At 39.6% G+C, this 16,263-nt stretch overlaps 1 protein-coding gene across 1 annotated transcript in view; it reads left to right on the forward strand.

The window, feature by feature from the left end:
• Positions 1-8,221, forward strand: part of CPPED1 (calcineurin like phosphoesterase domain containing 1) — a 67,950-nt gene extending 59,729 nt beyond the window's left edge. The window contains exon 4 of the mRNA XM_066576208.1: positions 6,166-8,221. Coding sequence (XP_066432305.1) covers positions 6,166-6,395 — 230 coding nt within the window. The 3' untranslated portion in view covers positions 6,396-8,221. The remainder of the gene's footprint in view (positions 1-6,165) is intronic.
• Positions 8,222-16,263: the final 8,042 nt, after the last annotated feature.

The following is a 16,263-nucleotide window of genomic DNA, read 5'->3' on the forward strand; positions in this document are numbered from 1 at the left end:
AAGGAATGCTGCGTACTCGGAGGTATATATTTAGAAGGAATATCTCGCCAGGACTGAGTTCAGTATAATCAAGTTGCTTTTCTGCAGTGCATTCGAGATATTATTTGACGTAGCCTGTTGAAGTGTATCAGTAACCGTAACATCTTCCACTTCCTATACAAATATTTGTCATAAATATTTCATATTTGTGAAGGCTGTCATAATTGTAATTACATATCCTAACCTATGAATACACATTCTTCTTTTCTTAAGCCTGTCAGGTGCTGTTAGAATACTAATGCTAGCTTCACACTATAGATTGTGGCCATCACCTCTCTCAGCTCAATTTCTCCTTTAATTCTGGCAACGTGAGAAAATTTTACTAAGACTTTTGATTTTTTTTTTTTATTCAATTACTTTGTTTGAGGGCTCCAGCTCTGCCAGGAAAAAAAGACTTTTGAAGTTTAATGCACTGAATTATAGATGTAACTTGTACCCTAGGTGGATATTCATGGCTTGTATAGAATAAAGAAGACTTGATCAGCAAATGAGAGTAGTGTATCACACCCAACTGACAGCAGAATTGCCTTTCAGCCAATGAAGTCCATATTTTACTTCTAGTTTCACACCAAGGACTTCTCGTATGAAGTGACTGTAGCCGTTTTGAGAAATTAAACAAATTTAAGAGCCTCATTTCTTATTTGATCACTGTATTAAAGGCCAAGTGTATGACATAAGAGCGTTGGGTTCCTGTTTCAGTTCTAAAATACTGGTGGATATAAGTGAAAAATCACCATAGACCTCTTCTAGGCTTATGTTATACAAGAAGAATTACACTTTTTATGTTCTGATGGGGAGGAAAAGTCCCAAATTTATTATTGAAGAGCTGCATATCCATAGGATTGGCCATATATTTTTTTTCAGACTGTTAACTGTATGTCTTGGTTAATACATAATTATGGAGGTGGGAGCAGGGGCGTAACTTAAGGCTCATGGGCCTGGGTGCAAACGTTTATCTTGGAGCCCCGCAACTTCTCTTAACCCACTAACCGGCAGAGGGGTAACTTGAAGCTCCTGGTCCCAAAATTCAAAACCTGTAACGGGGCCATCAACTATAATGCTTTATTCATAGTACTGGGCTCCCTTTATGGAGAAGAGAGGACTTATGGGCCCCCTAAGGCTACTGGGCCCGGGTGCAACCACACCCTCTGCATCCCCTATAGTTACGCCAGTGGGTGGGAAATAAGCATGGAAACCAGGAACATACGGCACTGCTAATCTTGGTAGAATTGATCAGAAGAAAGCAATCAATTGATAAATTGCTTGCCTGTTTTTTTTCCTAAAATATATATACCAAGGTTTGGCTGTCCATCCTTCTCGCGCATTGGATTATATTTCGTCATCTGGTAATGTGCGCAGAAAAAGGCAAGGTGGTGAGGGATCTTTCTTTATGGGATCATTTACAAAAAAAATTGCACTGGAAAGCATAGCTTATTGGCAACTGAAAACAGTCGCTTATTTTGTACGCTGCGTCAAAAGATAGGTCTTGCTTTATCTTTAGCCGCGATACTTTCGAAGCTCCCATAGACTCCTGTGGAAGAGGAAAAAAAGGGAGGGTGAGGGAGCTTTCACAAGCTCAACACTGGGAAAAGAAGACAGCTGGGTCTATTTAACCATTAGTAGTCATTCCGAGGATTTCTGCCGATCGAGGGATTTCCGCGCTGCAGCGTATTTTTTGGCTAATATACCACAGCCATCCGTGTGAATTGTTCATAACGTGCTAATTAAGATCAGGACCTGATCGCAGCTATTCTTCATTCATGCGATTTTACGGTGTGTTCAGGCAAACGTAAAAAACGCATACGATCGTGTGAAAGAGGCCTTAGACGGAACATTTATGTAAATACTTCTTTTTTATGAAGCACTGCAATACATTTACAATATATACTCGAGTATTAGCCGACCCGAGTATAAGCCGAGACAATAAGTTTCATCACTAAAAACTGTGAAAACTTATTGACTCGAGTATAAGCCTAGCTATACTCGAGTATATACTACGTAACAAAAAAAACCTCCATACTCACCTCCCAGCCGGTGTCTGTGTTTGTGCGACAAGCTGCTTTAATTCTCCCTGCTGTCATCCCCCACCGTTCTCTCTGCTTGGCTCTGTCAGTGCTATGTAAGTAAGCGGTGTGATTGGATTGAGCGCCAGCCAATCACAGCTGGCACTTGATCCAATCACAGGGCTTATTTACACAGCACTGACGGCAGGGGATTTGAAAGCCGAACAGGGAGATGACAGCGGGGAGAATTCTAAGGCAACTTGATTGGCTGTGAATGATCGAGCAATGGCTGTGATTGGCTGACGCTCGATCCAATCACAGCTCTTACTTACACAGCGCTGACAGCGGGGGATGACAGAGCCGAACAAAGAGGATGGTGGGGGATGATAGCGGAGAGAATTCAAGCAGCCTGCCGCACCGCCACCGGGGACACAGACGCCGGCTGGGGGGTGAGTATGGAGGGTTTTTTTTTTCAGCCTTCCCTGACTCGAATATAAGCGAGGGGGGATTTTTCAGCACAAAAAAATGTGCTGAAAAACTAGGCTTATACTCGAGTATATACAGTATGTACACATCCTCTTATAAAACCAGATCTAAATGATCCACCTGTATTTAGAATGATGTAATGCGGCAAATTAAAAAAGTTATTAGAACAGTTAAAATCCTTTACCCCTTAACGCTACAGGACGTACAGTTACGTCCTGCAGCTTTATGGTATGTATGAAGAAAGTTAGCAGGGTGATCCCACGCCATACAATGCGGGTGCCGGCTGTTTCTTACAGCCAACACGCGCCCGCAAAAGCTCCAATAAGCCACGTCATTCATCGGAGCTGTTAACCCTTTAAATGCCGCCATCAATTTTGACAGTGGTATTTAAATCCCCAGACCAATGTTCCGGGGTCAGGGCAACCGGGGGCTTTCTGAAAGGCACCAGAGCTGTCCTCGCAGAATGCCTATCAAGCCATGCCTGTGGTGTGCCTTGATAGAGTGCTTGTCAGATCGCGGTATAATGTAATGTTCTGGCATTACATCGTACTGAAGGAGCGATCAAAGCATCGCAAGTTCTTGTCCCCTCTGGGGGCTAAAAAAAATAAAGGTAAAAAGTTTAAAATAATTGTTAAAAAAAATAAAAGGTAATAAAAGTTTTAAAAAAATTAAAAAATCCCATATTTATATTAAAAGGATCTAAATAATAAAACAAAAACACATATATGGTATCACTGCATCCGTAAAAGTACGATCTATCAAAATAATGCGTTATTTACTCCGGAAAGTGAAAGTCGTCAGAAAAAAAAATAAAGAACGCCAGAATTGTGTTTTTTGGTCATCCGGTCACCAAGAGAAGACGTAATAAAAAGCTATCAAAGTAGTGTGTGCTCCAGAATGGTACCAACGGAAATTACAGGACGTCTCGCAAAAAATTACCCCTTGCACAACTATGTCAACGTAAAAAATAAAGTTATGGCGGTCAGAAGATGGTGGCAGTAAATAATTGAAAAAAATTAAATTTCTTTGAAAAAAATGAAAATAGTACCTCAAAAGAAAACTATATAAGTTTGGTATCGTACTGACCCATAGAATAAAGTTATCAGGTCATATCTCTTGGTGTGTATACTATAGAAAAAGACACACCCAAAAATTAGGGAATTTCATGTTTTTTTTCCATTTCACTCCACTTAGAATTTTTTAAAGGTTTTTCAGTACATTATATGGTACATTAAATAGTACCATTGAAAAATACGAGTCTTCCTTCAAATATCAAGCCCTCATACAGCGACGTTGATGGATAAATAAAAGAGTTATGTTTTTTTAAAGGGGAAGGAAAAACTGAGAGTGGACAAAAAAAAGGTCTGTGTGCTTAAGAGGTTAAGATGGCCCTAGACATGAATGTAACTGTGCAATGAAATTGCGAATCAGTGGTCGGAAAGTCAATATATTCACAAATGGATTATGTTGAAGTCGGATAATTATATTCTTTTCACCTCTATATACTGAATATGCTGGAAAAAACTATTTGGTTACTAGTTGTTACCAAAAATTTGACCACTTTCAGTGATGTCAGTACCACAATATTATTGGTATTCTTGCTAATTCTGCTATGAGAAAGTCAATTTTGCAGAATAAAAATGTTCTGATCATAGTAAAAAATCTTTTGATGTATGTATAGCCATCAAGAAAAGTATTAAATTCTTCATAAAATTCTTTATCCGTATCAAATCTATAATCTGCCGGGTATCTTTATGTTGGACAAACCCAGGAGCCAGACAGCCTATTGCTACAGACAACAAGATTTTTGAGCAGACTTCTATGAAAATCTTATTTATAAGCAGGTAGAATCAACTTGTCTCTAGTTATGCGTATAACTTTTTGCCAAAGTCATTGTGTATATGAAGCAAATGGCATATCAGCAGGGTTGCAGCCCACTGTAGTCTTAGCACCTCATGTTCTTCCATGTTTCAACAACAGTACATTTGTGTTTTTTTAAAAATGGATCGGGTATGCCATGGGAGGTAATATGGTCTGTTTTGTTTTGATCTGTTCAACCCCGCTTCTTTCTGTTTCTTTTCTATGGTGCTCAGTCATGGTGGACATTTTACTCCCATTATTATTATTTTTAATCTTTACTCATTATCCTTTTGTACACTCATGTTATTATTTGAGATGCACACACCCGTTGTTCCTATATTGTGATATGCCTACCGAGTTTTTGTTACCTGTTACCACTCAGGTTTGCTTTGTTATGTTAATTATTTCAAAAATAATTTCAGTAAAGAAATAATGATTTAAAAGATGGATTGGACCTACTACAGAGTTAAATGCTGAATATAATGAAGTAGATACATTTGTTGGAAACCGTTAACACCTTAATTCACATACATTTCTGCTTTATCAACACAATTATTTTCTAGCTGAGCCCTGAGTACTAGTTTTGAATGTGGCACAAAATTAACTTGAAAATATGATAAAAATCCCAGCACTTCCTTTAACCCCTTGAGTGGCACGCCCAGGAAATTTTCCGGGACGAGCTCCACTGCTGATAGTGATCTAGCCCGGAAGATTTCCGGGCTATGTATCACTATGGGAGCTGCAGAGCACAATGCCACAAGCTGTGACAGTGTGCTCTGCCTGCACAGACCCACAGAGAACAAAGCAAGGGCTTTGAAAAACCAGCAGAAGATATTGCCGATATGCCGGCAATCTCCTGCTTTGTTTACAGGTTGCCATAGAGACCATCGGCTTGTCAGAAGCAAGCCGATGGTCTCTGTGGCAGGGAGAGCTTGGTGCTTGGCTGTCAGAGGACAGCTAGGTACCAGCTCTTACAGCAGAGATCAGAGAAAACCTCCGATCTCTGCTGTGTTAACCCTTTACATGCTGCAGTCTATGTGACTGCAGCATGTAAAGGGCTGTCACTGCAGCATGTAAAGGGCTGTCACCATCGGACCCCCGGAATGTGATCAGGGGTCCTGATGGGTCCCTGTGGAAGTCCCCTAAAGGGACAAAAAAATAAAAATTAAAACATTTTTTAAAAAAGTTAAAAAATTATAAAAAAAATAATAAAAACACTTGTCTCCCTTTACTTTGTAAAAAATCAAAAATACAATCACACATGTGGTATCCATGCGTCGTAATGACCCAGAGAAGGAAGTTAATACATTATTTAACCCCTTAATGACATGGCCCCTTTTTTTCTTTTTTCCCCATTTCTTTTTTTCCTCCCCCCTGTTTAAAAAAATCACAACTTGTCCCGCAAAAAACAAGCCCTTATATGGCCATGTCAATGGAAAAATGAAAAAGTTATGGCTCTTGAGACGCAACTGCAAAATTAGTTGAAATTCAATGATTAGACCATTTTAAAAAACCTGCCCTGGTGGGCACGACAGGGTGGTAGGAAACCTGCCACTCAAGGGGTTAAAAGTTCAACTTTATTGTTAGTCCATATAAATGGCAACGATAGGGACTGCACACAACAGCACCTACGCCTTCCAAGGGTCCATTGGAGCATCCCTGTGCACTCCTCCGAGCAACATTCAGGTTAAGACCAACATTTGCAAGATTGGGTGAGCTGACTTTTTTTCTGTTTTTTCAATTTACTAAACTAACTTGTCCTATCTCTGTCTTGTAGGAGTAAAAGCCATATTCACAGGACACTACCACAGGAATGCTGGAGGGACGTACAAAGATCTAGACATGGTAGTGTCATCGGCCATTGGATGTCAGCTTGGGGAAGACCAACATGGCCTGCGTGTAGTGGTGGTCACTAAAGATAAAATTGTGCATCGATATTTTAGTTTAGACAAACTCAAGACTCAAGGCCTCGATGACGACCTCATGGACTTAATCAGAAAGGAATGAAGCATATAAAACTACAATTTTCCACTTTTTAACACAATTTATTACAAAATCACAGCTTATATTATTGATTCTATTAACACTATGAAATAATACACTATTCACACTGTGAAATGTTCTGTTAAGGCAGTTTAATTATTTAATGAGTGATAACCAGTACTTATTAAACACTTAGAAACCGGGTGAGGTTTTGAGATGTATTGAGCCTCTGTTAAACTCAAATTGAAATAGAAATATAAGTCATAGAGATTTCCACTTCTCTGAAGTTATTAAGAGTTCTGCTTTGTTAGGTATATCATTTTGCAGGAAAGCTGGGTGACATAATGTAGCCTTGGCTGCCCTATGTACACATGTACTAGCAGGTGAGATTTTACCTGTTTCCCTACATATCTTGACGACCAAGCACAGGGCAAGCTGTTTCAGTGCCCAAGGCAGAACATTATCTAGAATTCTCTGTGATACGGTGCCTTGCGAACGTATTGACATCCTTTGGTGTTTTACTGCATTACAACCTGGAATTACAATTAAGTTAGATTTTATGTAGTAGACCTCACAAAATTGTCAAGATTATTACAGAAAAATGAAAAAAAACAACCTTTTTTTAAAAATATATAAATAAAAACTTTAAAGTTTTGAGTGTATATGTATAGCACTCTCTCTGCTATGAAGCCTCTAAATAAGGTCAGAACTTCAGAAATCACATAAATTTGTCGAAGAATGTACCCCGGTGTGTCACATGAACTGGCACATGTCAGTATAAATACACCTGTTCTAAAAGGTCCCTCAACAAGCAACATGAACACCAAGGAGCTCTCCAAATAGGTCAGAGACAAAGTTGCAGAGAAATATAGCTCAGAGTTGAGTCTTATAAAAATATCTCAAACTTTGAACATCCCATAGAGCACTGTTAAATCCATTGTAACATAGTGGAAAAGATGTGGCTACAAACCTGAGAAGAGAAGACTGCCCACCAAAACTCATAGATCTGACAAGGGGGGCATTAACTGGAGATTCAATAAAGACCTCAACAATAATTCTGAAGAAGCACCAAAGATCCACAGTGGAGATGGACGTATTTGTCTATAGGACTACCATAAGCCGTACACTCCACAGAGTGGGGCTTTATAAGAGTGGCAAGAAAAAGGCCATTCCTTAAAGAAAAATATGAGAAAACATGTTTGCCAAACAGCTTGTACGGGTGCCCCAAAGACATGGAAGAAGATTTAATGGTCAAATGAAACTAAAACTGAACTTTTTGACCATCATGGGTAACACTATTTATAGGGCAAATGCAACGCTTCCCATCACCCAAAGTGCACCATTCCCATATTGAAGTGCAGTGGTGGCGGCATCATCATACTGTGGGGATGCTTTTCTTCTGCAGTGACTGGAAAACTGGCCATGATTGGAGAAAAGAGAATGGAAATAAATACACCTCAATTCTTGAGAAAAACTTGTTTCCGTCAGTCAAAGATGTGAGACTGTGAAACAAGAAAAATGCCAAGGGATGTGAATACTTTTTCAAGGCACTTTAGCTGTAGAGTGGACAATCATTTACTTAATTGCTCTTTAGTTCCTCCCTTCCCTACCATTCCCTATCATTTTGATTTATAATACATACTTAACTTTTCCCTCCACCTCCTTCCATCAACACATATGAAATTCTTAATGCGGGACTGTAAGAGAGTAGTAGACACCTCTTTGACTATATTGTATGTGTATATTAATGCATATTGTAATAATACAAAGTTTATGCATCGTTCTCAGGTGAGGCAGTGATATTGTAATTCTTGAAGTGAATACGGCCCAGTAAACTGCAGCTGAAGACATACGTCTTGTGTCATATATACTACACGGGTCTGGTTCCTGTGTGTACCCTGTTTACCTGAAAATAAGACATACCCTGAAAATAAGACATAGCATGAGTTTCCAGAATTTTTGAGGATGCAAAATGATTTTTCAGGCTTTTTGAGGATGCTTGAAATATAAGCCCTACTCCAAAATTAAGCCCTGCTAACAGTTATAAAGTCAATTTTAATAGTGTCCAGACAGCTATACATGTAAAAAAAAGTTAAACCTTTTTGAACAAAAATTAATATAAGACACTGTCTTATTTTCGGGGAAACACGATAGTAGAGTGTTGCATAGGACTTGATAAGTGCTTGTGCAGTGTGAGTCATAGGCATTGTGCTAAGGAGGCTGTTGAATAGTGCTGGTTCCAACTGACAGAGCAGGAGAGTGCCAGGAAAATACACCTGAGTAACGGAACCTGTGTAGTTGTGGTTATTGAAGTTGCCCAAGAAGTGAATACCACCGCCACCACCTCAATTTGTTGGCCTTCCAGCCAGTATTGACAGTTGATCCTGTTGTGGCGATTTGTACTTTAGTTTCTGCCGCCATTAAATAGAATTTGTGCTTCAATCACAGGTCAGTTCCATTCTTTTTGTCAGTCGGAATATCCACCCAGCTGCTATTTTACAGGTCTAGTTGGCCACCCTAACATTTTACCCCAATAGCGTCCTCTCGCTCTTGCTGCTTCTTTCCTGACTACCATCAATCTCTTATGTACTTGCTTCTCCTACAGCAGGTTTTCAGGTTTTTTTATCCATAAAGTGTCGTAGGCTGCTGCTAACTTTACCTACCTCTCCTGCCCACCTCACCAATGCCGAAAACAAAGTGCGCTTTCTCAAGCATAGGCCAGCCACCTTCACCATCATTTTCATTAGCTGCTGAGGCGCACCAAAACCTGGGCCCATGTAGTGCCAGCCTCTTACATTTGTACCGTAGTCCTTTTGAGATCTGGTTAGTTATTGCAATAACTCTTGAAACCATTATCTTGGTAAATTTCTTGACATTGTTTAATCCCAGTTGTCACTCATTTGTCCTAGACTCCTGAATGGCGAAAGTACCTGGTTTATCTGACAACCTAAATGTAGCACATTCTTCAAACTCAATAAGTAATTTTTTTTTGCACATTGAGTTTATTGCACAATAATATTCTCAGGTCAAAATTTCCATTCTCTAATGCACCAGATTGCGGCCTAATAATTACGTTTTAAAAATGTAAATTGTGATTTCATACTTTCTTGAACTCTAAAATTATAGATTTGAGCTGTACTTGATATTCATGACTTCACAGACTCATTAAACTGTGACGTGTTGGTTCACCCTATAAAAATATGGCATGTCTTTAATGGCTTTTGCCTCTTACACATCTGACATTACATTATTCATGTTAGCCTATGTGACTTGGTGTTGCTGAATTAGTCCATACAAATTTGTTAGACAGTCTATAATTGGAAATAGAATTTAAAGGGGCTGTCCTATAAAGACATCCATTATCCATATGCTGTAGTAAGCTATATGGACATCATCAAGATAGATATACGCTCAGGACCCCTTCTCTACAAGCCAGAGTGAAGAAATGCAGAATAAGGGCAGCATCTAGTCTCGTTGAGACAGCCTGCCCAGGTACCGTGTTTCCCCGAAAATAAGACACTGTCTTATATAAATTTTTGTCCCAAAAGAGGCACACTGTCTTATTTTCAGGGGGAAGCTTATACTCACCTGGTCCGCGGTGCCCCGAAAGACAATAATGGAATTACTGTGTGGGGCTTTTTTTTTTTTTTGCATTTCCCCTCCAAAAAATGAATGCATAAATGAAGTACCTCAAAAAGGTAACAATAAAATTGCAGCCCATCCTGAAAAAAACAAACCCTCAAAATGGGAAAATAAAAGTTCTGCATCCCAAAATGCAAGAACACAGAAATATAGGAAACGTGTTTTTATACTATAACAGTAAAAAAAAGCATTTATTTGGTATTGTCATAATTGTGCCAGCTCCTAAAATATATATTTTTTATTTTTATGGAACGGTAAAAAGCGGAAAAACAAAGTGCTGGAAGCGTTAGTAGAACTTTTTTTGTGTGAAATTAATAAACGTTAATCAGTAAATTATATGTCTCCTAAAATGTCATTTAAAAAAACTACAACTCCTCTGACAAACCAATAAGCCCTCATACATCTACCTCTGCAGAAAAGTTTTAAAATGTTATTGCTCTTCGGGCTTATTCAGACAGGCATATATCAGTCGTGTTTTCGCGCTCGGCCGATATACGCTCTGCAAGAGGAGGAGGCTGACTAGGCCGGGAGCTAGTGCACTGAGCTACCGCCCCCTCTCCACCCTCTCTCAGCCCCTCACTACTGCTTGCAATAGGAGGGTGGGGCAGGAGTGAGGCTAATCTTCTCTATGCCCCGCCTACTCCTATTGCTGGGGCGGCCGCTTAGCTCCTCCCCCCCATCCCGCCCACTCACATTGAAAAACAGCTAGAAGGGGGAGAGAGGCAAAGAGCTGGTGAGGGATGGAAGCGTATATCAGCCGGCCGTGAAAACGCCAGCCGATATACGCTCGTGTAAGTAAGCCCTAAGAGTCTGAAGAACCAAGAAAAAGAGCTTGGTCCTTAATCCCTTCACATCTCACATATGTGAGATGTGAACGGGTTAAGGACCAGTGTGGAGGTGCATGGCAGAACCCAGAATGCAAGATGGCACCCACACACTGTGCTGGCACCTCTCCCTCTGCGAAGTGTTGGCGGAGTCCTCTGGGAAAGTGGAGAGCCGGTCCTCACGGGACATATAAAATGAAGTGGTGGCCCAGATTTAGCTAATGGGCCTTGAGTTTAACACGTGCCCTCTGGGGAATAATTTAAAAAAAAAACAGTAAAATAAAAAAATGCAAAAATTATTATAAAAATAAGAAAAAGTAAAAAAAAAAAAACTTTTTCCAGTCATTGCACCAAAAAAAGACTTTAAAAAAATCTAAAAATTGGCATTGGTTTATTAAAATATCATATTAATAATCCTGCATGGTTAACTCCATCATAAAGAAAATATGCTAGCCCTCATTGAGAGAAAAATAAAGTTATGGGGTCAAAATACAGCAGAAAAAAATTCATTTTTAAAAGGGTTGCTTTTTTAAGTACTGCATAAAAAAACTATATAAATTTAGTATTACTGTAACCGAAGTGACCCACAAAGTGAATACAACATGGTATTTTTAAATATACCCCCAAAGGGTGCATTTGTGTTTTTTGTTTTTTTTCTATTTTGCGTCACTTAAAAATTTGTACGTTTTCCAATAAATTTATACAATACGTTAAATAGTACTATTAAAAAAGTTATGATTCTTTGACAGCGGGAATTCCAGAACTGTACAATTTGACCTAGACGAAGGCATATTGATACACATTGGTCCTGAAAAGTTTAAGGAACAAAATGGGGTGATTCTTAAGGGACCAAATATCCAATTATAAAGTTTATTAGGTTATCGCCTTCTGTCAAGTTTTTTTAGTCTCGTTTTGGTACTATATCTATTATTTATTTATTCCTTTTTGGGGGGAAATTTTCGATGATGAGTACGAGTTGCATGAAGAGCTGTTTTTAGCTTTCCTGGACAAATCTATTATGAAGTAGTACATTTCCCACTTCTGTTTGGTGCATAACAAGGCAGATCTCCCATTGGGAAGCGTAGAAAAGCTAGGTGATGATCTCTATGGAAGCTGTAATAGCAGGCTCATTTGTTGTCACCCAGCTTAATGTCTGCAATACATTGACACCTGTCAAGAGGTGGGGATTCATTAGTAACTTCACAGTAAGCCTTATGACCCTTAATATACAAGTTCTTGAATGAGATATTTTGATTTATTAAACCTATTTTGAACTTAGAATGATCATTGTAACAGATTATTACTTCCAGATTATGATCACAACTATCTTGGACTTTGTTTTATATTCTTTGTATACAAATAGATTTTAATATGTGCTATGCAGACTATGATACATAAGAGATAGATCAGTGGTCCCCAACCAGTGGCTCAGGAGCCACATGTGGGTCTTGAGACCCCTACATGTGATTCTCCAACTTTTGGAAGCTCTATATAAACCTTTGTGCACTAGCTGCACCAGGAATGTCATTCCATTACTTGGTACTATTATCAAAATCATATCGTGGGCAGCTAATACTAGGGAAAATACCATACTAGATCACATATTTAATAGGATTCTTTATTTTTACTATTTAGTGTGGCTCAACGCTATCTGTTATATTTGAATGTGGCTCATAACCTGCAGAAGGAGATTAGTAAGAAGGGAGCACAGCGATAGATGCTAAGATTCAGTTCAGAGTATGGAGCATAGAACATATGTGAATCATCCTCACTATAAAAAGAATTGTATATGTATTTTGTACTTTGATAATAAAGAACCATCATGTAAGAAAATGGATATAAAGGCTGTGATACCAGTCATATAAGTCAAGCTCAACCTAACAATGCCTGATAATGTCTGATAGCTACAACCTCTTTGTTTCATGGATCAATGAAGTATCCAACTCGCAAATCCCTCAGATGTTATCTTTGATTCATCTAGTTTTCCTTCTTTTTGGTTTACTACTAGAGATGAGCGAGCGTACTCGGAAAAGCACTACTCGCTCGAGTAATTTGCTTTATCCGAGTATCGCTGTGCTCGTCCCTGAAGATTCGGGTGCCGCTGCGGCTGACAGGTGAGTCGCAGCGGGAAGCAGGGGAGAGCGGGCGGGAGAGAGGGAGAGAAAGATCTCCCCTCCGTTCCTCCCCGCTCTCCCCTGCAGCTCCCCGCTCCGTGCCGGCACCCGAATCTTCAGGGACGAGCACAGCGATACTCGGATAAAGCAAATTACTCGAGCGAGTAGTGCTTTTCCGAGTACGCTCGCTCATCTCTATTTACTACCTTTTTAATGATGATGCTGTAAATGTGGCTGGTGTTTCTGCCTACATCATCATGCTTGTATCTATTGCAGTGTTTCCCAACGCCAGTCCTCAGGGACCACCAACAGGTCATGTTTTTAGGATATCTTATAGTACGAACACCTGTGGCAATGTCTGAGGCACTGACCATAATTATATCACCTATGCAATACTGAAGAATTCATGAAAACATGACCTATTAGGGTGCCCTGAAGACTGGAGTTGTTCTTCCATCATATTATGCAAAAAAAATCGAAATACTATCAATCAAAATCTATGCAAAATAAAGAATTTGATATTTTTATTTGCATTATGTTTCACAGAATTTTTACTTCCATTTTGTTAACACTGAAATCTGATTTTATAATTCGGCTAGTAAGGTTGTGGATTCTTACAATCTGTAGTATCAAAAGATGACTTGCCTTACCCAGCTGAACTTCAAAATGGCCATATGTGTGACTTCCTGTTTGAAGGTACCTTAGATAAGCTATTAGGATGGTCCATTCAATCAGCAATTCATTAAGCTTTCGTTTACAGTCGATAATCCTTATTGTACAATGAAACATATTGCTCTTTTCTAACATACTTTTTGTACAGATTCCTTGTGGTTTTCAAGATCTCTGCTTTTAGCCTTTAAATGATGGAAATCTGTAATACAGTGTGATGAATAAAGTAGTTTTCTGGGCTCTTGTAATAAACCTTACACCTTTGTGATCAACACATGACGTTGGACAGGTTTTCCACCTCTAGAAGTAAATAATGAACATTCACATTCAATGACTGCAAGCAAAAATCTTGAAGACACTGAGGAGTTGATAAAGTACGCATATTAGGAAGCTGCAAAATGTTTCCGCATATAATAAACTTTATTTGCTGAACTTGGAATACAAATGTAGGACGAGCTGTGGGGCAAACGATGCTCGACACTCCTCCCAGTGATGCTCGCTCCTGTACTGTTACACAGGAGCGAGTATCATTGGCATTACCCACAGCACTGCCGGCATGAAGGCGTTGTGGGCCTGGGCACCTTCTTACTCCATCCACCTCCATTCACAGTAAGCAGTTGTTCCAAAGTGAACTGCTGTTTACACGTGTTCATTCGCTGCATGTGTTTATACAGGCCAATTTATGGTTCAGATTCCTGCAGGAGCCATAACTTGATTGTGATAACTTTCCACTATGAGTTCTTATCTTAACCTAATATATACAAGTAAGTGTGTATAACCACGCGCCAAAAGTATATGCCAAGTAGCTGTAACCGTAAGTAGGCCACTACGCCAGCCTACCAGGATATATAAAATACAAAAACAATACTGTGCAAATGGTGCGCTAAACTTGAAAGGTATAAACTGTGGCTCAGAAAGTTATAGTGTGTTGAAAGTCATGTTAAACTCTAATATATCTGTATCTCTTAACCCTTTCCAATCCACTGTCTGACCTCTGAAGATATTATGATTTAAGGCTGTACAGCTCCGACGTTGGAAGATGTCTGTCGGGGTTCTCTTACTGTATATTGCCAGCCTCTCTGCTGTCAGGGCCATCCAACGTGTCACCCTCATGCAGTACTGGCTTTAGCCAGCAGATAGCACTGTTGTATAATGGCAGAAAAAGAGTAAGCCCCCTAGGAAAACCAGGATACAAATTGGATTGGAAAGGGTTAAAGGGGTTTAAAGGGTTGTATGTGTATAACTTACCTGCTGAAGTTAACAGGTAGACTTTCTTAGAATTCTGCATAAACTTTAGCAATACAGTATGGACAGAAGACAAGCTGTTTACCTTAAATGCCGAGGCCTAAATGATATAACCTCCTTAAAGGCTACAGACACTTTGCGCTGAATTTCTTTTTTTTTATTTTTATTTTTTTATTTGATTTCAAAATGCAAAATTAAACAACTTTTGTAAAATCTGCTACTGTTTTGCTGTTGTAGTTTCTGTGCAGCTCCTTGATAGAACTGGCTGTACTGCTGATTCTAAGATAGATAGAGCAGCACACTGCTGTCATCATCTGCTCTTTATGCTATTGCCTCTATTCTCACCATTAGAGATGCAGTAAAAGTGAAGAAGAAGCTAAGTTGTACACTGAGGGAACTATATTAGAGAGGGAGAAGAGGACTCAATCTGCAGGGGAGAGGATCACACAGGCATCATCAGTGTGGAGAGAACAGGGGGAGAAATCACCCATATGGATGGCATCAGTGTGAAAGAACCCAGTTAAAATTTGTAGAGATCTCATACAATGAGACAGTATCAGTGTAAAGAGAGGACAGCTCTCACATAAGCAGCATCTATCTGTATCGGCACAGGAGAGAGAAAATCACACAGGAGCTTTATTAGAAGGAGTACATGGTTGAAGGTGTTCTGATGGAAAAGCTAGTGAAGGCAGCAGCATCCTAGATACACATCCAGCATGTACTTCTGGGAAGGACATATCCACATGAGAAAAGTATGAAACTAGGAGCAGGTGTAATGGAGATTGCTGAAGTTCAACTTTTTGCTAAAGGTAATCACTAACAGCGATATAAAAGTCATGGCCTATAAAGGGACTCTAAACTTTTTGTGTGATAGAAAGGTATTAGGAAATAGTATTCATTCTAGGTTTAGGAAAGACACTATAATTTTTCCTGAGTGAAGCTGAGAGAGATAATGAAGACCTAAAGGGGTTCTGTCATTAAAAAGAAAATTCTATACTTGCCTATTTATCCCCTCGGCAGTCTCCTTACCAGATCTTCTCCCCGCCGATCTTCTCCTGGCTCCTCCAGTCCCCCGGGTCACCTCACCTCCAGCTGGCCTGTGACGAAGCGTACATTGCCGGTATCCTGCATCCTGCAGGTCAATGTACACTACGTCACTAGTGACGTAACATTCCCTGCCTGGTAGAGAATGCCGGGATCTTCAGCAGCCTGCTTTAGTGCTGCTGCGCATGCACAATGTCTCGCCGCTGGTGTATCATATACTATATGAAATGCTAGCAGCGAGATATCACGCATGTGTTTTGAAGCAGGCTGTCAATGTTTCAGCATTTCCCTGCAAGGCAGTGAACACTATGTCACTCGTAGTACAGTGAACTGTGGCTAATAGATGCTCCAAAA

Source organism: Eleutherodactylus coqui, chromosome 8 (genome assembly GCF_035609145.1).
Source record: "Eleutherodactylus coqui strain aEleCoq1 chromosome 8, aEleCoq1.hap1, whole genome shotgun sequence".
Taxonomy (NCBI): Eukaryota; Metazoa; Chordata; class Amphibia; order Anura; family Eleutherodactylidae; genus Eleutherodactylus; species Eleutherodactylus coqui.